We start from the raw sequence: 23,270 nt of genomic DNA, 5'->3' as shown, positions 1-23,270 counted from the left end.
GGAACATTCTTGTCTGGCAACTGATGAATACCATTAAAGCCATCCAAATAATTGCAGTTGAATTAGTACCCTTTAGATGAATTCTTAACACTTGTGTAGTATCTTGAGTGCACTGAATGGCTGAGGCTGTAGTAGTCAGATTGAGAAGGGTAGGAGCAGTCTTGTTTTGGATTTTTTTGTTGTTGTTGTTTTTCCTGTAAATCCCACCACACAGTGAGGGAGCTGAACGAATTCCTTAGCTGTTGGTTGAATTAACGGAATACTTTGCTTCTGTTCATGCAGTTGTGCTTTGTGTTGCCGTTTATAAAACCTGCAATATTTGTTATTTATTAACAGTCCAGGAGTTGTCTGTGAGTGCTTTTGGTGATGTTTATAAGGAAACTTAAACAGAGGCCTCTTTAAACTTTTGGTCAGGTGTGCCTCTGTAAATGTGCTCAGTATTTTCAGGTCAGCTGAGATCCCTTGGCTTATCCTTCAGAGAGAAAAGCCAGACAATATACAGGAGCCTGATTCTACCCTGATACCAGGTTGTGGTTTTTAGATGGAGACAGGGTCCAAGCCTTGTTCTCATCACTAAAAGGGAACCCTTACCTGGCTGCCAGCACAGTGCAGTATGGACAGTAGCTGTGCTCGTGATGCTTGTGTTCTAAGCATCCCTCACAGAAATCAAGAAGTTGAGTTTGACCAGCACTTTGCAGGGTTTTTTGGCCCATTGGTCTGGTCGGCTGTACGTTGGTGTAGCAGCCGTTAGCAGTGGAAATAAGTCTTGTGGGATTTAAATTCCACAAATAGAGGAGGGAAGAAGATGCAAGCATCATTTTACTTGAAACCTAAATTACTCACAGGTCAGCTGTAGAAGAATAATTGTAAGATTTCTTGTTCTCTGTCCTTGAATGTGAAAAGAGGTTTGATATTTGGCATGGATGCAATAGGAAGCACATGCTCCACTAATAAAAACTATCTGCCCATCATTTTGATGGTGCAGCTCTGCCCCCAGCATGCTTTAGGTAGGCCATGTGGCTAGTTATGTTTTCTGCTCAGCATTTTCTGTGTACTTCAGCACACTTCTGCTGCACCACTTTTCTCACCTTGTGCCTCTGCATGCCGCCTTCTGCATTTCTCTTGCTATTTGCTCTTGTCCTGTTGTGGCTTAGCCCCTCCTCGCTGTCTCTTGCTGTTCTCCTTTCTGCCTTCTGTTGTCTCACTGTACTCATTTCTGTCACTAGGACCCCAAGAGCTCCCCTCTGCTTCCTCCGGACCTGTTAAAGAGTCTGGCTGCCTTGGAGGAGGAGGAAGAGCTGATTTTCTCTAATCCTCCTGATCTTTACCCAGCTCTGCTGGGGCCTCTCGCCTCTCTTCCTGGACGAAGCCTCTTTGTATGTATTTGATGTAATACTGCTGCTTCTCACTCTTAACTGGCATCTCTTTCTTCTGTGAAATTACAAGAAACGTGAAAATCCTCTCTCCCCCGCATCCCTGCTGTCCATTTCCCTGCCTCACCCTTGAGCTAGTCTTCATAAAAGAGCTCAGACCAGCTGAAGGCCCATGGTACAGCTCTTGGGCTGAATCCAGGCCTGCTAATTTGTTCAGAAATCAGAATAACAGTGGGGATTTTTGTAAGTACAGTCCACAAGAGAGATGTTGGTGCATCATTTAATGCACTTGCTCTTCTGCAGTTGTATGGGCTTAGTAATTAAGGGCAAGGGGGAGCACAGATTCAGCTGTGGGAAGTCTTCAGAAAAACTGTGGCTTATTATAGTCTGCATTATATTTAATTCACAAAAATGTCTGAAAAGCAGAGGGAATCTGCTCTACTAAATGCAGAAGAGATTGTAAAAGAGCAGGATGGCTTTGGAAGAAAATTGCAAGCAACTGGCTAAGTAATCAGTAACTCCTGTGGAGTTACAGACGACTCCTCCCCCATTTATGAATTAAAACCTTCCTAGTTCACTAGCTTGGAGGGTCCTAGAGCTGCTGAATTTGTGAATTGCCTCTGAAAATGCAGTATGCCTTTCTAGTATGGCTACAAGCACGTTCATTACATACTAGTAATTCAGATTAGTATAAGTAACAGAGTCATTTGTTACTCTGCGCAAAATCTTTGATTAATTCTATTCCTCAGTTATTTGACACACCATCCCAAGGAGCCAGTAGCAAAACAGACATCCATTTCTGTCTCATTAGATACCTTTGCTAAGAAACTAATAGCTGCTTTTTCAGCAGCTTCCTTTGAAGCTGCTGCTGCTGCTGCTGTCTGCCGATAAATGGAAGGAAATTCTTCTCTGTGCAAGCTGTGTGATTATGCAGAGTGTGAATTTTGTCTGCCTTTTAGAACGTGCTTTCAAAGTAATGAGTTGTCACTTTGAAAATCTAACAAGCGAGAAACTGCTTGCCAGGAAAATGAGGCTATTTGTCTTTGGCTTACAGGATAAAAGCAAAGATATTCCAGATACCGAGACCATGTTAAAGAGAGAGACATGCTAGTTCAGGTTTTGGTTGTTTGAACAATAAATTTTAAAACATCTGACATGCTGATCTGGTATGAGTGCAGGAGAGCTTTTATTTGGAACAAGACTACAGCTTTCATTTTGGATCACACACAGTTTTACTTATGGCTTCACCAATTCTATGGTGTTCGTTGTCCACCAGCTGAGCTTTGTAATTTTTCTTTGATTTCTGTATCGATGAGAACTGATCCTATTTCTTCCCTAAATAGGGTTGTTTTAGATAAACTGTTTTTTCACTGCTTAATCATTGTAAGAACCAAAAAGAAAGCTGAGAAATATTATGCTGGAAATAACAACTGCATGAGAGAGGGAGATGTAGATGATGGGAAAGGTCATGGTCTGTAATATCTTAACAGGGGAGTTTTGGATTCTCCGTTCTAAACACTGGAGGTGGATTTTTTCCTTCCTCTCTACAGTCATTGGTGAAAATGAGAACATGCTGAATGAAACTTAGACTGTTTAACTCAAAAATCACAGCGCTTGGCTGCTCTTTCTGTTTTAAGAATGTCTATGAAGCAGGGATGCTCTCAAGCTGAAAAATAGTCTGTCGGTAGCAACATACAAGAGTCTAATTGTGTTTGAGGAAGTCCTCTGGTCACCAGGAAGGATCCTGTCTCATTTGAACAAGGTTTTACACACCCATAGGGGTTTTTTGGCAGGAATTCCTCCTCTAGATGTATTGGACAGCGTATTGCAATTGGAAAAGCTGTTCTGCAGTGGGGTTTGCCTGAGACTCTCAGCTGTCGTGATTGTTGATTAGGAGATATTAAGTACAGTTAGTAGGGAAACTACTGATTTTCTGCATGTTAGTTTGCTCTCCCTGTCCTCCAGGGTGCTAGAGCTAAAATATAAGGAGGGTTTTAAATATGACCAAAACCACCTTGGCAGTTTCTGATAGTATATTTTCCTCCTGCTCATTACACTGAATACTAACTGCTCTTTTTCTCTTTTTGGTTTCTGAAGAAGTCCCTGCTGGAAAAACCATCAGAACTGATGTCTCAGTCATCGTCTTTCCTGTCCCTCAGTGGCTTTTCTCTTAATCAGGTAAGCGAGGACCAGAGTCTGCAGCCCTCTGCTGCAGAGCTTGCCATTAAACTAGCTAACATGGCAGAAATCTGGGGATATCCTTTAGTTCAAACCAATGGAAAACCTGGAAGAAAACCATATGGATGCCTAATTTCAGTCTGTATCAGCAAGATTATCTTTACCTTTATCAGCTGTCTTTCCAAATTCATCCTAGCTATAGTTCTGCAGACATACTATTGAATCTTGCAGAGTTCGTGGGACCCCCTGTTGTTAGTGGAATTGTGAAGTTGACTGAAAAGGTGCATCTCAAAGTGTGATGGTGTGTAGGGTCTTATTTCCTGAGCGATGGATTCCCTGTTCTCTTCCAGAGGACTGAGCTGGTTCTTGATAAAAATTTTGTGAAAGCTTTGCAGTCCAGCCAGGAGAAATCTGTCATGATTCAGAATGTGATGGACTTCATGTTAAATAAAATGGTCAAAGAAGAGGGGGCTGGGGAGTGAAAAAGGAGTTAGGAAAATATATTGATCTATAACTGTTTCCTTTGTACAGTGTCAGTATTTGAAATAAATCCAATACCTAAACATTTACACTTAACGTTTTGGCAGGAAAGATATCCAAATAACAGCATGTTCAACGAGGTATATGGGAAAAACATGAATACCAGCACAAAAACAGAAGTCACCCCTTCAGTTGCCCATCAGGAGACTTCACTATATTCTCTCTTTGAAGGGACTCCGTGGTCTCCATCCCTTCCAGCCAGCTCAGGTAATCCTGGTATGGTTTTTCTTATATCTAGTGATTTAAGAGGATTTGAGTTAATTCTGAACCTACTGCAAGTTAAATGTAACTGGAAATTAAAAAAAATACCTGCTTGACAAGGTGTCTGAAGGTTTCTGTTTTTCTTTATATATCCTCAGAAGTATGAGGGGATTCTGTAATTAATACAGCATAAGAACCTGGTTTTTAATTGAAGTGGTTGAGCAGGATTAAAGGTGTAGGAGGTATTAAATCCTGAAATCTCTTTAACTTAGATTCCTGACAAGCATTTGTGAGTAGGGCTGAAACTCAAAGATCCATATAATTTGTGTTGCCTGTTTGGAAAGAGCTGGAAGAACTGGATTTCATAATGTAGATCTTTGAAAGAGAAAGAAACTGTATGACCGAAGAGTGTGGAAGAAAATATGACAGTGGGGTTTTTGTTTTAGTTTGGTTTTTTACTGTTAAGCAGCCTACAAAGCAAACCAGCTTTTTCCTTGGTAATTATCTTAAAGGTGTAAAATGTAACTATTAGATCATGACTTTATTTTCATTAAAAATCCAGAAGAGTGTGAAGGGAGGAATTAGAATTAGTTGAATCTAAGAAATGAGTGGATTTTAAATAACATCTGCACTGGATGAGATTTTTGGTTGCACTGAGACTTTTGCAACCAACCAGGAATAACTGTTGTGGGTGAAATGGAAGGAGCTGCAAAGTGCTTTTATTCTAGCAGGATTTACGGCTCACATGGTTTCAGCTTTCTCTCCCTTCAGCTCTTCATTCAAGACCACATAGTTTCCTGCCACCCTGCTATGGTGTCTTGTCTTCAGTCATCATTCTGTCCTGCCTGCAGATAGGCTTCTTCATGCTTGTTCTTCTCTTCTGCTCAGTATTGGCATCTGGTCTGAATTGCTTAAGACTCATAGAAGTGTAAAACATTCACAGACTTGGGAGTTCGAACTGTAAACTTAAAAACTCCTCAAGGTCTAATGTCATTTTTTTTAGTGGTTTGTCAAGCTTGGAGACAGATTATTGGGGGTTTTTATTTTTGAGAAAAGTTCTTCAAGAAACCTTGGGAAAGCTCACTTTGGTTAGCCAGCCGTCTCGGTCTCCTGGTTTTTGGTTTTTCTGGTAAGCACACGTATACATTAAGCACAGTCCTTCTGTTCTTGTATATGCACAAACATTTTCACTCGGAACTTAGGAATTTGCATTACGCTTGTGTAATGGAGGGAATAAACACTGACCTTCAGCACTGGAGAAAACTGGGTAATGGCAGAATTTGCAGCAGCACTAAGAAATTCAAAATCAGGAGGCTCCTGCTGTTTCTGTTGACCTTTTTCCTCTTGCCTTGTAATCACTAGATCATTCGACACCAGCCAGCCAGTCTCCTCACTCCTCCAACCCCAGCAGCTTGCCAAGCTCCCCTCCAACCCATAACCACAATTCTGTTCCCTTCTCCAACTTTGGACCTATTGGGACTCCAGACAACAGAGACAGGAGAGTCGCAGACCGCTGGAAAACAGATAAGCCAGGCAAGTGCTGGGTTTCAGGCTCGCATGAAGCCAGCTGGTGGCGGTTGTTTGGCGGTGGTTTTGCTACCTTCCTTTGAACTTGTCTTTCTCCCGGTTTAGCAATGGGAGGGTTTGGTCTGGACTATCTCCCAGCAACATCGTCATCTTCGGAGAGCAGCTGGCACCAGTCCAGTGCTCCCAGTGGCACCTGGGCAGCCCAAGGCCCTCCTGCTATGGAGGACTCCTCAGCTGTGCTTATGGAGAGCCTGAAGGTATGTTTGACTGAAACTGTGCTCAGGAAGGGGCGTTTGTCTGTGGGGCCAGAAAGTCCATTGATGGGCATTAGAGCTCAGAAACTGAAGGGGTTTCCTGCAGATTCAAATGTGGGAGGTGTGACCAGTGCTGGAAGATGTCACAGTTCTCCAGTTCTTGCTGGTTTAGAATATTTTGTGAAACAAGACCAGGCTGGCGGAAGTGGAAGAAATGATAACATTTGCTTTGACTAGTCTAAAATTAGTAATCGTTAATGTGGGATGAACTTTTATGGTAATGAGGATTCTGGAGGAAGATAAGCTTCTTCCAGGGAGCCTCTTTTTAGAAGGCCTTCTTTGAAGTCTGGATAGCTTTCATGGTAAGCCAGGTATGAATGATAAGAGAAGAGGAAGAATACAGAAAACTGCTTTTTCATCTGAAAGAGCAGGGCTCTCTAACGCAAGGAGGTGCTAGTGTTGGCTGTTTGTTTTTAGTCCATCTGGTCCAGTTCCATGATGCACCCTGGACCCTCAGCCCTGGAGCAGCTGTTAATGCAGCAGAAGCAGAAGCAGCAACGTGGACAAGGTGCCATGAACCCGCCGCATTGAGACAGAGGTGGCAACCCTTGCAAACGAAGGCTCCATAAACCATGGCATGTTGGGTTTGCAGGACTGGCCCACACAGTCCTGTGCAGGTGGCAGCCCTCTCTTCTGTTCCTTGCTGTCAGGAGGGCGTAAGTGCTCCACCGACCCACTGAGTGTGCACAAAACGTCTGCAGTGCAAGAAAACATCATCAGGAACTCTCCATCCCTGGGCTCTCTGGAGGGAGAGAGGAACTGCTGTTTGTCTCACTCAGTGACCCGATATCACCGCCTCTCACCTTCTCCATCGTGCATGTCCCCAGCCACATGGGAAGTAAAAGCTGAGAATGAAGGGCAGATGGGAGAAGCCAATGAGAACTTCTCAATCCTTTTCCTCTCTTTGGGGAGATAAAATAGGAATCCATTAATGATTGCTTTGCTGACTGAGAATGTAGTTGAAATTACTCCTAAACATCTTTATTACTATCTCAGTAGTAAGATCACACTGAATTCTTCCGTACACAAGATGTGCTTCGTAGTCAGTGTGTAGCAATGAAAGCCCCAGCTGCTGCTCCAGTCAGAGGTGGTGGGTGGCGAGGTGGGGCTCTATCTCCTGGGGTAACGAAGGACTTTCATGAAGGAGAGTCTGGCACTTGACACCACTTCACCTTTCACCCAAAGGCTTTGGCAAGCCCGTGGGTGGGTTAGAGACTCCAGCATGAAATGCCGCCCTCTCAGTAGGTGTTTGAGCTATAAATGGTGATGTGGGGCATTGCAGCACTCTGCTGGACAAGCAAGTTAACTGCTATGGGGTTTTAAATTAATGTTTGATTCCTGTACATTTTACTGTAGCATAGTGGCTAGCCCCACAAAGGGCAGGCTAGTCTGTGCATTCACAGCCTGACTCATTTTAATAGGTAGGTAGAAAGCTTTCAATGGTTTTTGGGTTTTATTTTTATTTTTTCTTTCTCTCTCCATCCTCCCATCTTTGCTGGATGCTAGTAGTTTCATTACCAACGTGCGACATCTCGCAGAAAATAATCAGGGGTCCAGCAGGGCTGGGTAAAGCCGACAGTCAGCCTGGACAGTGTGGAGTGTTTGCAGCCCCACAGGCACACATCAGCTCTGCAGAAACCCGTCCCTCCGCGCTCCCCGCCCCCAGCTGCAGCCCCAAACTTTCAGTTGCGGAATGAAATTCAAGGCACCCGTGGACACACATGTGTAACACACGGAAGAAAGCATAGTGCTGTTCATATGTGAAAAGGTGCAGAAGGGAAAAGGAAAACGTTTTATTTGCTATTTATTAGAGGGAAGGAAGACTGGAAGCTTCGTTAAAGAGAAGGACAGCATTTTTGTTAGGTTTCCCAGGGAAGTTACGGAAACAATCTCAATGTCCGTTTGCTGTGTTTAGCAGTAGGGGTTTGTGTGACGATTCAGGATCTCTGAGCTGGAAGTCAGCTGCAGAGCAAAGCACATGCAGGAGCCGAAGTGACACTGGAGTCTGAGCAGCCCCAAAGAATACAAAAAGGGAAGACGGAGGAGACACGATACCCCTCCGGGGGTATGAGCAGCTCCCCCACGATCTCCACCTTAGCAGCATCACTGTTCTTTGTTGCATTTCGAAGCTGTATTTCCTTTAAAAAAGTCCAAAAAGTGAAATTCCCACTCAGTGGTAATACAAACCAAACCCCTCTGTACTTCCCTCCAGCCCTCCCGGTTTGTGTATGGAGCTGTGCACCCAGGCAGCTGCGACATTCCAGTGTTTGAACCTTCAGTCACTGACTCTTGCACCCTAGACGAGCTAACCAGGTTCACCATCTCACTCCCGGCAGTGCCAGGGTCCCAGCTGCACGTTCCACTTGTGCATGAGCATCTGGCCTCGGGAATGCATCCGACTTGGCTGGGATTCCCGTCCTGCCCTCCGGTGCCTGGGGGAGCAAGGGAAGGGGCCCCCAACAGAAACTGGTTTGTGTCGTAGGCTTTTTTTGTGTTTTTTGTCTGTCTGTGCAAGAACTGCAGCTGCTGAAATCAGCTTTGCCTTTAATTAAACCATGTTCTCTCCATCCAGGTCTGTGTGTAGTGTTTATTTCCCGTGTAACTTGGCTACAGGCTTTTAAAAATGCGTGATTTTTCTGGAGAAGTTAGAAGGTTTGAAGTTGAATTTTTTTTTTTTTTTTATTATTATTATTTGGGTCTGTCTAAAAGAGAACTAAATAAATCGCAGAGATTCTGTCATGGGCTCAGTGCAGATAATTGGATCGTGATTTTGTGCTGTCTGTGTGCAGTGTGTTTTACATGCCAAACCAAAAATCTGGGGCGGGAGTAGCTTGCAAAGCTGCTCTTCAGTTGCAGACTGAACCCAGTAGAGCACACGTGGTGGGAGCTGGATGACACAGATCCTTCTGCTGTTTGACCCGCCTGCAAATTGGAGTGTTGCTCGTTTGCAGCCAGGTTTTAAACAGCATATTTTCAAATGTGTCAAAGAAGACCACGGAGATGCTCCGGTTTTGGAATGACAGGCGTTCATTGTATCCAGGCTAGTTTTCAGAATAAGTTCCTTTTAAAAAATAAAAACGGTATTTAGGTTATTGGGACAGTGGGGTTGTGCAGAACTCGCGTGATGGGATCCAAAGTGGGGAAACTGCTGCTCTTGGCACCTTGGAAGCAAAACGCTCCCAGCGCTGTAGGTGGCTGGCTGTGGCTACAGGTTGCGTGGCGTGAGGATGCAGCAGGGCAGGTAATTGTAAAATGCCAGAAGGACCAGCTGTCAGCAGCCAGGGGTACGGTGAAAGCAGTGCCAAGGGCGGAGAGGGGCAAACCTGTTGGGTAAGGAAGAGGGCAGCAAAGTTGTGTGGGCTTTTATAAAGGGGACAACTTCGCTGCTGCGTGACCTGCTGAGATTCCAGGCAGTGCCTTTCTGAGTTGCTGTTCTGGCTGCTGAGAAAAAGCTTTGAGATCCAGCTCCCAATGGGGCAAAGAATGTATATATTTGTATTGCCGAGGGGTTTAAAAGTCACCGGGATTTTGAAGTGAATTATTAACCGGAGCAGGGTGAGGCTGCATGGTATCTCTTAAGCTCTTGGGGTTGGCAGTAGTGTTTTAAGGAAGCAAATGCTGTTCAGCCTTTCCTGGTCTATAGCTTCTGGGCAGGGCTGTGAATTCAAGTGGCGCTGCCATCCCATGGGTTTTCCCAGCTGCTGGCAGGTGTGTTTAAAAGCTTTGTCAAGGGTAGGGCAGGTGGGACGAAGCAAGTCTCTAGACAAACATGGGTTTTATGGGTTTTAGGATTGAATATTCCGAACAGGAAGACAGTTAGCAAGTTCTTAATAAGTACATGTTTTAGAGAACAATGCAAAAGGTAAAAAAACCCTGAACACTGAAGCTTTTAATACAAGTAGCAATAATATTTAAAGTTCATTTTCAGATGCGGTGATGAATATGGAAATTTCTTAATCGTAGCAGTTGAATTCTTAATTTCTTTCCACATCCACAACTTTAAGCGGCACTGAAATCACATCTCCAGGTCTTTAGCGTTAGACTTTTGAACGAAGGCGGATGGGAAGATGCCTATTTTCCCATTGCACTGGCCTTCTAACCAGTCTTCGTTCACTGGAAGATAGAATAGACACAATTTTTGTCACCCTAGGGATACACAGGAGCATAATAAGTCATGTGCTGCAGACAGAAGATCACCGTTCTAAGGTTTTCTGCTGATGAAGCTTTTAGCCCAGTGGAGAGAGGAACGTGGAAGAAAGGGGCTGAGGAGGAACGAGGTAGAGATCAAAGTTGTAAGGTAAGAAAGAATGCACTGCCAAATGAGGGTGGGAAAAGTAGATCAAACTAGAGACTGAGGGGCATAGAAACTGCCTTGAATAGAAGACAAATGGAAACAAAGTGAGTGTGAAGAGCAAGGAAATGATCTGAGACCTTGGGTGTCCTCTTCAAGATGCCAACTAAAATGTATTTTCATCTGCTATTCCATGTTCCGATCAAGAAAAAAAAAAAAAAAAACAACCAACCAAAAGTCTCTGCTACCCTGGATTGAGTAAAGCTTAGGAGCTCTGAAAACTTGCTGTGGGGGAACTAAATGAGGTGAGAAACAACTTTTTAATGGTAATTACTTAGCTGAGCTGTGAAGTGGAGAGTAGGATTTGGGGGTCGGGGGTTGGGGGGTGTCTTCCATGTTGTGTGGAGCAAAACTTCCCCGCACAGCGGTGGAGAGGGGACTGCGATGGCTGTTGTACTGCTGCTGCAGTGTGCGAGCCAGCACAAATTAGTGATAGAGCTTCATACAGCCAGGTATTGTAGGTTTTTTGCCTTTAAAACTGTTCCTTGATGCCTTGATTTCACTCAGAGGCTCAGCTGAGGAGGGAAGCGGATGCCCCGTTGCAAGGTCTGTGTGCAGCTCTTCGCCTGATGCGGGCTCACCGGCAGCTTCTGCTGAAGCACAGTAACTTTGTCCTCCCCTCCTGCGCAGGCTTGAAAGGATCCAGCTCTAAACCATGTACTGGATCTTGCTGACATTTAGTCTGTTTTCAAGCCTCCGATCTCATAGAAGCACTTACAACTTAATATTGAAGAGGACTGAGCTGATGGAAGGTGGTACCCTTCCCTTAAAGAGAAAACCAGCCGGGTAAAGGTGCCAGGTGAGAGCAGTAATAGTGTCCAACAAACTGATCAGTAAGCTTAAACACAGCTCGAGTGAAACTCTCCCGTCTTGAAAGCGTTTGGGGAAGGGGATGGCAGAAACAGGGGCGTGATGAAAATACGTTGGAAGAAGCGTATGTGCCGCTGCCACTGGGGTGGGAGGCGGGCGGCAGAGCCGGAGGAGCTGTGCTGCTGCAGCGCGAGGCAGTTGCTGTGGAGGGAGGCCCTTGAAGCAATCCTGCAGGCTGGGGGTCCCACGGGGCTCGCGGCTCCACAGAACGGGCTGCTGAGCCGAAAAGCCTGTCCTTCCTCAGGAGCACGCAGAGCAGAGGCTTGGGTGGCAAACTGCGGCTTGCAGGAGAGGCTTGGTGTCGGTGAAGGCTGCCTGAGCCAGGCTGTTGCTCTGCAGGTCCCCAGCATGAAAGGGTCTGCTTCAGGGGACGGGAGGGGGCAGGGGAAGGGCTCGAAGTCCCTAGTGAAGCCTGTGGGCTCCACTGAAGGAAGCGCCTCCAGCATCTGACCAAATCCCTGAGAGTTTTTGGCCTCACCAGCAGAGCTCAGAGGGCTGGAGCCCCTCTCCTATGGGGGGACAGGCTGGAAGAGTTGGGGCTGCTCAGCCTGGAGAACAGAAGGCTCCGAGGAGACCTTTTAGCAGCCTGCCGGTGCCCGAAGGGGCCAACAGGAAATCTGGAGAGGGTGGTAGGACGAGGGCAATGGTTTTAAACAGAGTAGATTTAGATGAGCTATTAGGAAGAAATTCTTTACTGTGAAGGTGGTGAGACAGTGGAGCAGGTTGCCCAGAGAAGCCACGGATGCCCCACATGGGTTGGACGGGGCTTGGAGCAACCTGGTCTAGTGACAGATGTCCCTGCCCACAGCAGGGAGGTTGGAACTAGATGATCCTTGAGGTCCCTCCCAACCCAAACTGTTCTTTGATGATACTGTGATGGGAACCCTGAGCTCCCCCTGACCTGAGCAGCAGCTGCTGCAGGCACTTGGCATCTCAGGGTCAGACCCCCACTCTCCCCAGAGCTGGGAGGTCCCTCCCCTGCTGCAGAAGCAGCACCATTACCTTTGGATAAAACAAGTATCACGTCTCCTGCCTGGAACTCCAGGTCTTCAGGTTGGGTGGCTTCGTAATTGTACTGCGCTACCACTTGGGTTGGTCCAGTCTCCTCCGGCGTTGCCTCCTGCGGCGACTCCTCTGGTTTGCTGTCTGGTATGAACCCCTCTCCCTAGGGCAGGAGATCCGTTGGTAAGGACACCTTTCGGCTGCTTTTTCTTTGTATCAGGGTAAGGGAGACAAGCTAGCTGTCACCGACCTCCGTGATATCGCACCAGACTGTCAGACAGTTGTCCTTGCTCTGGCTCCAAGCTGCTTCCAGGTTCTGCGCGCTCAGAATCACGAGTGCCTGGCTCTCCGCAGGCCTGTACCTGGGGGTGTGGGGTGAGGGGGGAGCCCCAAGAACGTGCTCTGGCTCCCTGCGGTGAGCACTGCCTCACCTCAGCTGGGTGTGCTCGGGCTGGAGCTCCAGTTTCTCACAAACCATGGCCAGGAGCTCTGTGTAGGAAGCACCTGGCTTGACCTGCAGGGCAACCGTGTATTTATAATGCACCTTGAGGACATGGGGGCTGGAGATGGCCGCTTCGGCCTCCTGCGGACGATAAAAGTGGATGTCAGAGCTGACGTGGCTTGGTGAGGGCAGGGAGAGGGACTGGGATGTGGAAACTGCAGTTGTCTGAGCCAGATCTGAGCTTCAGGGCATCAGCTGGCTGCTGGCCAGGGAGGCATCTCTGCTAGCCCATGCTGCCCTTGGGGCAGGCCGGCAGTTGTGCCACCCCAGCTATGGTCGGGTGTGCAGCTCCTTGGCTTTTTAGGGAGCGCAGTAACAGATTAGGCACGTGGCAACCAAACTGTGGCTTTTGGGTGACCAAATTTGAGGTCTGTCCACCCTCCAACCTCCTTTTTGGGAGGAGAACTCCCAAAAAGCAGCCCTGGCCACCTGGTTGGGTCCTGATGACCTGCTGGCCCCTAACCCTGTTGTTATGTTTTGGGGAAGCTCCTGACTGATGAAATCCTGAACCATTTCCAGGGCTGCAGCGCCTGCCAGGCATGCCACAGACCTTTCAGCGTGCAATAAATGCAACTTGGTGACGCCAACGGGACCTCTGGGCCTGCGTTTGTAAGATGTTACCTTTGCTGCATCTCTCGGCTGTGTGGCAGTAGCAGGAGCATAGTCTGTGGGAGGAAGAAAGAGGTGGCTCAGCAAGTGGGACAGGGTAAACATTGCTGCTAAAGACGCGTTCAGATCTCCTGCAGCCTCTCTCCCATCATTATCTGTGGACACCAGCCAACCCTGGAGCCAGCAGTGGTCCCTCGAATTGATGCAGTATCAGCTGTGGTGCAGCTTATCTGTAAGATTTAGATACAACCACCGAGCAGAGGTCTGGGCTCTGCACCTTCCCTCTTAAGAGGGATGGGAGCTTTAGGGGTGGGGTGTCTTTCCTGGGTGGATTTAATATAGAAATAAATGTCAGCTGCTGGTTTTAGTGTCTTTGCTCTTCTGATCTCCCTAGGTCCACACCAAAAGCCGGAGGCAATCCCTGTCCTTCACCGGGGTCATAAAGCCAAATTCAGACCTCCAGGTAGGGTGGTTCACGCAGGTGTGTTGAAGCCCCCTCACAAGGATCTGCCCTGCGTTTGGTCAGTACTTTGACACGACTGTGCTCGTTGTGGGTTGAATGTGGTCCCACTGCTTGATCTGTGATGGCTTTTGATGCCATGAAGATGCTCTTTGAGGTTGTTGGGTCCCTGAGCTCTTTGCCCTGCACTGCTGTGAGCCACAGCCATCTTCTGTATCACCTTGACCACTGGACAGCCTATAAGGCTACTCCGCTTGGGACGCGAGCCCTGCCCCGTGGTTAGCAGTCTTTTGGGCCACCTTTCCCCACCACCAACTGGCTCAGGCCCACCTCAGACCAAGGGCCTTGGCAGTTGGTTGGCTCCTGTTCCTATTTTTCTTGGCTGGTTGACCATCGATAGCCAGAATGAACGGCAGCAGGTGAACCTCTGTGTGGCACGCTCTGCGCAGTGGGGTTTTCTACCCCAAATGGGGTTCTCCTACAGCAACGTGGAGCTCACGTCTCAGCTGCAGGCTCCTACCTCCGAGTGCCATGGGATGTTTTCTAGAGAGGTCAACTGACGGTGCTTTCTCCCAGCTCTTCAGCTCAGCTCGCGTTCCTGTGACCCGCGTGCCCCTCAGCTTTAAACAGCAATTTTGGACCGCGCATCTGAGCACTTGTGTGGCAGCGTGGATGCAGGTGGCAGAGCCTTGTTTCAGCTTTCCAGTATCCTGAACCAGCTGTGCTGGGAGCAAGGTGGTGGCCCTGGTGCTCGCATCCCTGCCCCAGGCCTGCGATGTGGGGCGCCGGGTAGCACCGGCCAGGAATCCCCTTCCCAGGGCAACCACAGCCCCTTCAAACCCAGCCCAGCTCGCAGCAGCACCCGAGCCATGGCAGTACCCTGCTCTCGGGGAAGCCTGTAAGGAGCCTTCTACTCCAGGGCTTGGACAAGCTGGGTCACTTGCCTTGATCCTGTCCCCGGGGCCTTTTTGCCATTAGTCTCTGTGCTAATTGAGAGCACGGCGCGACTTGCTTTCCTCAGGGACCTACGTGCTCTATTTCACTCCGTCCTCAGCACTGCACCTGCCATCTCCGCCTCCTGCTTTAATGGCTCCCCGTCCTTGACCGCAGATAGGTCCGAGAATGAGATGGAGACGAGCTGTAGGCCTGGTCTCAAAGCGCGAGGACGCAGTGCCGAGGAAGCCATCCCAAACCTGCTGCCAGGGGGGTCACCCCTAAGCCCCCCCCCGGTCCCTTCAGCGCCCTGCCACTGACCTGGTGCTGGCCGCCGCGGCTTCTCTGGAGCGGTGGAGCTGGGTGACTCTGGGATCTCGGCTTCCAGAGGGATTTCCTCCTGTGCCAGATGGGAAGAAGGTAGTGCTGCCAATCCCACCCTTCCTCAGGGAGCTGGGGTGCTGCTGCCTTGGGGTGCTCCCCACCCCCCCCGCTATTTTCCCAAGGTTTGTTTTGCTACCCCTTACCTCCCCAGCATTGGCAGCCACCACCCTGGCGGCCATCAACACACCAGGTTTTGCAGTTCTCTGAGCTCACGTTAAGGTGACCATGAGCCAGAAGAACCATCCCCAGCATTACGAGGGGGAGGGAGTTGCAAGTATGGGTCCTGCTGGAAGGTCCAGAATAGGTGGTGGGTGAAGGTGTGGGGTTCTGCCCTCCCTGGGACCAGCGTCTCCTCCTGGGCAGCCTCACCTGGATATGCAGCTTGTTCTGGAGCTCCACTGGCTCGAGGTAGTTGCAGGGAACGATCCCTTTCTGTGGGGGAATTAAAGCCCGGTGGTGACTGCTTGGCGAGGAGGCAGCGCGCTGCTGGGCTTGTCCTTGCCCTGCACCTGGGGGAGCCCGAGGCCCCAAGGTGGGGTGCTGCAGGTTGGGTGGCTTTCACTGAACCCTGTGGCCTAAGCCAGGGCGGGCTTATAATCAGAATAATCAGAAACTCATTTAGCTGTCAGCACGACCTTGCCATGCAAGTCCTCTGCAGAGCCTCACGGTGTCTGCCCCATCGTTCGCCCCCTCCTGCCACGCGCACCCCAGTACCTTTCCGTTGAACATCACCGTAGCCCAGTTGTCCTTCTCTTTCTTCAGGACAAAGACGATGTTTCCCGGCAGGACCTGCAGCTCCTCGGTGGTCTCGGGGATGAACTCGTACAGGACACGGTGGGGCTGCCCTTTGAGGGCCCTGGGTGCGGGAGCAGGCGGCTCAGGAAGGCGGGCGATGTTGGCTTACTTTGTAGGGGGAGCCCAGAGCTCTGCCTCCTTGTTGCTGTGATCCATTCCCTGTCCCCCCTGAGTCTCGGGTGCCGGCTGGATGCTCAGCTGCGGTGGTGCAGGAGGGGGCTGCACCTGGCTGCCTGGCTTAGCAGCACCATCCATACTTCATCCAACTTACCTGAGGATTTCGGGGGTCTTGGGTCTGGGTGGAGGACCAGAGGCCTGCCAGCAAGAAGACAAAAAGAAAACTGTTGTTAATCTGGAGGGGTTTGGTTGCTTTGCAGAAGTGTCCTGCAGCTTCTACCACACCTGCCGTCATGCCTGCACGGTTCCTCCCTCCCCGTGCTGGTGTCAGGCTGGGTGATTTGAACCTAAGGGGGGGTCTTGCTGCTTTGCAGCTGGCTGCGGCAGGTTTTCAGCTCTGCCACCCTGCCCCATAAAGGAGCTGTCTCCAGAGCTGCGGGGAATGTCACTGGCTCTGCCTCTTTCAAGGAGCAGTTCCCAAATTCTTCCACCTGCAGTTGGTTTTCAGATGCACAATCCTGTTTTGGCTCGTGGCTTCGGTTTCAGCTCACAGAGGGCTGACATCAGGGATCAGAGATCAGCTGGGTGCAGCTAAGTTGTCCTTCCCCGTACCTTTCCATTACCGTGCTTGTCAAATCCCCTGCTACCGTCTTAGTGCTTTACAGTCTCTCTTGCCTAAGTAATTTAAGGTCTCTGGAGGCTTTTATCAACGCTCCGAAGAAGCTGCTTGAAACAGGCCTGACTCCTGTGGCGAGGTGTCAGCGCTTGGCTGCATCGAGAAGAGCGTATTTTATCTGGTGTAACGGTGCTGTAGGCTGCAGTGGCTGTGCTGCACCTCATCCTCTCAAAAAGCCCCTATAAAAACTCCCAGGCAGCGTTAGAGATGGGAAGGTGCTGCCGCATCATCAGGAAAATGGCACGGGAAATGCAAAGGGCTTTGGGAGCTGGGGGGGTGATGAAGAGCGAAAGCAGAACTGCTTGTTTCTCCACTCAAGCTTGGAGAGATGAACCCTCGAGAATGTGACAGAGGCTGTGAGACAGCTCCCTGCCACCAGTCACCCGCAGCCCTTGCGGGGGTGGGGGATGTGCCATCAGGCCACCGCTTCCCTTCTGGGGGAACCCGCGTGACCTCAGCCACAGATGTAGCTGGGTTTGGGCTGCGCTTTCTGATGACAGAGCGAGCAGCTGAGATGTGGGGGCAGCATCTGCCGCCTCCCCACGGCAGTAGCAGAAAGCTCACGGTGGTGATGCTGCTGTTCGGTACCCACTGTAGGCCAGAGCCCTGGGCAAGCTGCGGGATGGTACCCATCCCCACATCCTCCTGAGCTGTCACCAAGGATGCTGCTCACTGGTGGTGCCTTACCTGTGGTTGGAGTGGAGCAAATCCTGAAAAATTGTCCTTGTCCACCACAGAGGCTACCACCTAGAGCCAAAGACAGACAGGTAGTGACAGGTGACTAGTAGATCCTTCTTAGGCCTCTGATGTCCCTTCTCCTCCTTTGCTGTTTGCCAAGCCAAGTTCCTCAGAAGGCTTCAGGTCCAAGAAGGGCTGTGGTGTCAGGCTAAGCATCTTTGACTGCAGGCTGAGTGCTGCTGGCACCAAAACTCCCCTCTCAGCTGTGGTAAGTTCTCAGCTCTTGGCCTCGCTGTTACTGTGGTTAGAGGCGTTATAACCCAGGTTCCCCTTTATGTTTTAATCACCCATGTTGAAGGGAGCCAAGGCGCCCAGCTCAAGCCCTTACCTCCTATAGGTGACTTTAGACATAATTTAGCCATTTCATAAACGTTTGTGTGCATGTTTCTGGGGTGCCCCTGGCACCCAAGGAGCTGGTTGGCTCTCAGTTGTCCAGTTCCCCAGTGCCTGCACAGCCAGTGGTCCCTTTTGCAGGGGGCACTGCATCCCGGGACCTGAGCCCAAGGGCGGTATCCCAGTGCCTGGATGTTGCACCCTCATGGGAAAAAAAAACCTTTCTCACTTATCTGAGCTAAAAAGCTTCTTTCAAATGGAGCAGGGAAAGAACTGGAGGTTGGTTGTGGGTGATAGATGTTAAATAGCTTCTTTTGTGCCCCCTGCCCCCCCCCCTCCCCCCAAAAAAAAAATCTTGGCTCAAGTTGAAGCTCCAGTGGGACCTTATGGGACCTTAGTACCTTGCTGACTGACTGCCCCTCAGGTCTTGCTAAGGAGAGAAGCTGAAAATAGGCCATGCTCTGCAGAAATGTGCTTTTAGGTCCTCTCTCCTTGCAGAGTCCCTGTTCCCCACCAGATCCCTCTGTGCCATCTCTCCCTCCATGCCCTGAGGCATGGACCAGCTCCTTATATCTCTGGAGAGATGTCTCTCCCACTGGGCAGCAGGTAACAGCTCAGAGGGGTGGTGAGAAGGATTGTCAGCAGCAGTCCTCAGCCCGCAGGCTTGGCCCAAATAAATAAGATATTTCTTTTTTACCATAGCCTTTCCCAGGTAGTCCTTCTTCTCCAGCTGAGCCACTTGCTTTTCATTTGGTCTAAACAGCTTCCCCACGGGAATGGCCACCAGCCCACAGAGCTTCTGCTTCTGTAGCACAGAGAGGTCATAGCTCTTCAGAGGTGAGAGCAGGGGCTGCTTCATGTCCCCTTCCTTCTCCCTCTGGGGTTAAGGTCTTGCTCCACGAAGTCCACCACCACCACAACAGCCCAACCCCAGCCCTGGCATGGTCCTTTTAACCTGGTCTTCCCATCCCTGTCTCCCCAGTGACCCAGAGCTCATCTCACCAACTCGTGTCTCACCACAACACCCACGCCTGCTGCGTCTCTCTCCTGCTCTGCTAAAGCCATAGGTAAAAGGTGGGGGTTCCATCCCTGGGATTTTTCTCCCTCCTCCCTGTGGGGCTGCTGCGAGCGAGCACAGTGGCTGTGAGACCCGCTCCCCCCTTACCAGGATGGCTTCCATTGCCCTGTCGATCTTGTTGTGCTGGGGCTCGCTCTTCATGCTCATGGCCAGTGTCAGGTGCTCCTCAGCTTTCTTCCAGTCCTCCATCGTGGCGTACACCAGCGCGATGTTGTAGAGTATCTGCCAGAGGGATGAGAGCAAGGGACCGAGCTCTCGGAGCAGCCGGACCATTGCCAAGAGGGTAGTGGCGCTGCGCCAGCTTGCTTGCTTTTTTGTAAGGCGCAAGGAGAGGTTGGCTGTCTTCTCCTTAGCTGTCCTGAGCTGGTGAACAGACCGTTGGGATCAAACCTGCCAGTCTTTCTCACCTCACAGGCAAAGAGCCTGTACCGCAGCCCCAGGATCTTGTAGTCGATGAGCTGGTTGCCTCGCAGCTGGGCCAGCGCCTCTTTGAAATCCTCAATGGCCTTTTCATGGCTGGGGAGCAGAGGACAAGGGCGTCACCACCTCGTGGTGGCAATCTGCCTGCTTCTATGTCCTTACTTGGGTGAGTTTAGTTGTGTCTCTCATATCTCTTGCAGTGTTTTTAGACACCCCAGGGGGAGGAGAGATGCTCCAAGGCTGGTGTCAATCCCAAGACCGCTCTGCTGATGCACAGGAGCCTGTTCTGCCTTGAGAGGTGGTGGTTTGGCCCCTGGGGTACCAGCCTGCCTGGGGCCATCCTCAGCTGGAGGCTGGCAGCTCCACAAGCAGCCAAAATGAAACTTTAAACCCTTCCACTCACTTCTGCCTCCGGTAAAACACGGTCCCCCCGCTGGAAATAAGCCACTGCCAGGTGCTTGTCGCAGCTGATGCTCTGGGTGAATGCCTGCACAGAGGTAGGAGTGGGGGAAAAAGGGGATAAAAAACTTTAAAAAACCTGAGGACATAGAGCAATTCTACCTGTTCTGCTTTAGCCAAGTGGCCTAAGCTGGGCTCTGTGGGCCACGTTTCCTTGCAGTGCTGGGATCTGGGTGGTGCAACCTGTACCAGGCTCCTAATTTTTTTGAGCTGGAACCATCTGCCACTGCTCGCTTGGCAGCTTAGTGCCTCTGTGGTCGCCTCTCCGGGAGAGGGAGGGCGAGCAGCAAGCTGTGCGCCTCTGCTGCTGCTTCACCTCTGCTTCACGGGGGAAACGGGTTCAGCAGGACCAGCCCGGGGGCGATACGCTTCATCCCAGCTTTAAAAGGCCGAGTCCTTCCCTCAGATCATGGCCCTTAATTCCTCCCTTCCCCGTGGCGTCCATCGGGCTGGCAGGTCCGTGAGCAAACTCGCCGGTGCCTGCGAGCGGTAGTAGCGACCGTAAGGGCTGTACCTTACCTCCTCCGCCTCGACCAGCTTCCCCAGGACAAGGTGGATGCAGCCGATGTTAAAGCAGATTTTGGCAGGGGGGTTCTGGACGGCCATGAAGGCATCCAGGGCCACCTGCCAGTCCTTGCCATCCGCCGCGCACACCCCTTCTTGCCACAGCTGGATCGTCTTCACCAGGGACATGGTGCGGCGGGAGTGGGACGGGGGGTTCCCGGCCTCGTCGTGGGTGTTGCCCCTCTCCTCGTCCTTCCTTGTGGTGCTGCTCAGCTTCTCGGTAGCTCCCTTCTGCTCGTACTTCTGCCTTCGCTGCTGCTCGTGTCGCAAACGGGGCAGGAAGTGTCCTCGCGCCACGGGATGGGGAAGTGGCCAGGGGCCACCTCTGCCGCCACGGAGCGTCTGCTGCACTGCCACAGGTCGCACGCAGCCACTTCTCACCCCTTCGGGTTTTGCCTCTTTGGGTTTTTCAAGAAAAGCCGAGGATTTCGTCAGCTGGGGGGTTGGCCAGGTCACGCTGAGGCTTGCAAAGCCACAGGGGGAGCGGTGCTGCTGAGCCCCCCGTGCCCTCCCAGCGCGCTCCTTGGTGGAGGTCACTGCTGAATGGTTTCTGCAGGCACCTCCTGCCCGCCCAAGCAGGAGGGCAAAGCGCAGCCCAAGGCCCAGCCTGGGGGACCTTTTGGTCCTGCCTACCTCCCAGTGAGGAGCTCTGGTGCTGGGGGTGCACGGAGGTGCCCGAGTTTGGGGCTCTTGGGGGCAGCGGCCGTGCCGCGCTGAGCCCCCGGTGGTGGTAACTCACTCGGTCCAATGTCTTCTGGCCAGCGACCGCAGGGCTCCGACCTGCCGACTCAGAAGGTCTGGAGCTGGGTGCTCCACGCATGGTTTCCAAGTAGTTTTGGAAGTACTTTGCCTCTGTCGCACCTACCAGCGATGCGATGTGTATTTTGGGAGAGCTAAAAAGAGCAAGACTTTGCCCTCGTGTGTTTGCTGGCACTTCCCCAGCAAATTGCATAATGCGAGGAGCCTGGAGGAGGCTTTTGTTCGTCTGACTCCTGCTCAGAAAGAAGCCCGAGGTGCTGAGCAGCAAGGACTTGGGTTCTAAGCAAAAGTAGGACCCAGCACATCCCTGAACCTGGGGCTTGCTTTGGTTCCCCAGGTGTAAGCGTGCCCTCAGCATCCCTCTGCGCCCCGCTGGCTCCCGTGGGCTTCCGATGGGAAGGGGGGGGAGGCGCTTCGACCTCCAGAAAAGCAGAGGGAAATGCAACCAGCTGAAGTGATGCTAAAGGAGGGGGCTGAGGATAACAACGTGGTGAGTGTGCAAACACCCCTCTGAGATGCCTTTTCTCGTTCCTGTGAGGAGCGGGAGGCCCCATCTAGCAGGGAATGCCTTATTGTAGGGATGATTTTCTGCTCGTTTCATTGTCTGAATTGTTGCACTGCTGGGTCAGGTTTATCCCAAAATCGGGACAAGGGGAGCAGGAGGAGGATGCGAGATCACCCCTGTGACAAGTTTTTCTTTTTCTTGCGTTGCACGGCAAGGTGGGATGTGAAAGGTGCGAGCACAGCAGATGTTCACAGCAGCTATCCTCCTCCTCCGTTACTCTTTAACGTAACCTTCAAGCAACCTCAAAGCCACGATAGACTCACGCCTTCTGGTTAGAGGGAGCCTCTTGCTCCCCTTTCTCATGCTGAGCTGATTTAGCAGGCAAGCTTGTTTTTTCTACGATAACGTCCAAGAGGAAGTGATGGTGATGCCTCCCGTGGGAGATTCTTGGAATCTGGCACAAAGGCAGGTTACCGAGAGATGGGTGAGAATTACACAGAGGTGCCCGGAGCCCAGCTGGGGTCTGCAGTCAGGCTTGAGTCTGTGTAGCTAGAGCATGTGCAAGTTTATCATCATTTCTGGAGAGGAAACCCCCACAAAAAGACTGATCCGGGCACTAGGAAACATTACAAATGAGGGAAGACCAAGGGGGCTGACCTTGTTTGGGAGGAGATCTGTAACGCGGGAGGAGCGGAGGAGGCTGAGCATGTCCAGCGCCTTCCCTGGAAGCAGCTCCGAGCTCTCTCTGCACAGGACCCGAGGGGGTTTGGCTCATTGCAGTGGTGGGGAGCGAGGCAGGGGCCCGCGGGAGCTCTTTGGCCAAGCGGTGGATGACCGGGAGCTGGGGGCTTGGGGGGGGGGGGGGGGGGGGGAGGGGGGCTGTGCTCGGGGCAGCGGGAGCCCAGCAGTTTCTCTCGGCTGTTACAAAAGCAGTATGTGACTGATACGGTGCCATTGCCACATGCTCCGGCCGGAGCTGAAGGCAGCGGTGGGAGGTTTGCAAACGAGCTCAGAAGTGCTGAGCCTTCCTGGCAGAGCTCTGCAGGTGCTGTCGTGTGTGTCCCCCCCCCCCGAGCAGGTCTGATCGCCATGTGGGGTGTTTTCCATTGAAGGCTTCCTTCTCACAATAGGAAGGGAAATGTGTTTTGCAAAATTGAATCATTTAGGGATTTTTCTTCCTTGCCCACCTTTCTGTGGTTTTTTTTTCTTAGAAACCTGTTATGCCATATTGCTCAAAGGATTCAAACGCTCCCCCTGCCTGGGTGGGTGCAAACGGCTGCTCTGCCAGGATGAGCGGGGACAAGAGGGATTTGAGGCCAGGAGCTGAGGACGGCCGCCACCAGCCCCAAGTGCTGCTAGCTGGAGGTGGCGGCTGCGGTGAGCTCCTCGCCGTGGCACAGGCCAGTCCCATCCCTGCGCTTCACTGCTGGTGGTCCTGTTAGTGCTATGCCGGGATTGTGGCTGTGCTGGGAGCACTGGGTGCCCCCCGCTGCGTGCCTGCCGGGATAAGCTCAGGTTCTGCGTCACCATCGGGGTGGCGGAGTTGGTGCCTGAGGATTTAATGCTGCTCTGGGCTCGCTTA

At 51.1% G+C, this 23,270-nt stretch overlaps 2 protein-coding genes across 9 annotated transcripts in view; one reads left to right on the top strand and one right to left on the bottom strand.

Moving 5' to 3' along the window:
- Positions 1-8,700, top strand: part of SMG7 (SMG7 nonsense mediated mRNA decay factor) — a 53,930-nt gene extending 45,230 nt beyond the window's left edge. For 6 of the 8 annotated variants that reach the window (XM_055815187.1, XM_055815189.1, XM_055815184.1 and 3 more), the window contains 6 exons: positions 1,227-1,376; positions 3,471-3,551; positions 4,139-4,298; positions 5,655-5,825; positions 5,925-6,076; positions 6,551-8,700. In XM_055815187.1, the coding sequence (XP_055671162.1) occupies positions 1,227-1,376; positions 3,471-3,551; positions 4,139-4,298; positions 5,655-5,825; positions 5,925-6,076; positions 6,551-6,664 (828 nt within the window). In that variant the 3' untranslated portion in view covers positions 6,665-8,700. The remainder of the gene's footprint in view (positions 1-1,226; positions 1,377-3,470; positions 3,552-4,138; positions 4,299-5,654; positions 5,826-5,924; positions 6,077-6,550) is intronic. The other 2 variants (XM_055815190.1, XM_055815192.1) reach the window with 1 other exon arrangement.
- Positions 8,701-9,944: 1,244 nt separating this feature from the next.
- NCF2 (neutrophil cytosolic factor 2) lies at positions 9,945-20,697 on the bottom strand. Its single transcript, XM_005231609.4, is given in 16 exon segments — positions 9,945-10,246; positions 12,357-12,519; positions 12,607-12,718; positions 12,788-12,939; positions 13,480-13,523; positions 15,182-15,260; positions 15,614-15,676; positions 15,959-16,100; positions 16,311-16,354; positions 17,520-17,579; positions 18,601-18,708; positions 19,069-19,203; positions 19,389-19,497; positions 19,805-19,830; positions 19,832-19,888; positions 20,380-20,697. Coding segments are annotated over 16 exon segments (1,566 nt in total). The 5' UTR covers positions 20,554-20,697; the 3' UTR covers positions 9,945-10,148.
- Positions 20,698-23,270: the final 2,573 nt, after the last annotated feature.

The sequence above is a fragment of the Falco peregrinus genome, chromosome 10 (assembly GCF_023634155.1).
Source record: "Falco peregrinus isolate bFalPer1 chromosome 10, bFalPer1.pri, whole genome shotgun sequence".
Classification (NCBI taxonomy): domain Eukaryota; kingdom Metazoa; phylum Chordata; class Aves; order Falconiformes; family Falconidae; genus Falco; species Falco peregrinus.
The sequence above is the reverse complement of the archived record's forward strand: the minus strand, read 5'-3'. Positions and strand labels throughout refer to the sequence as shown.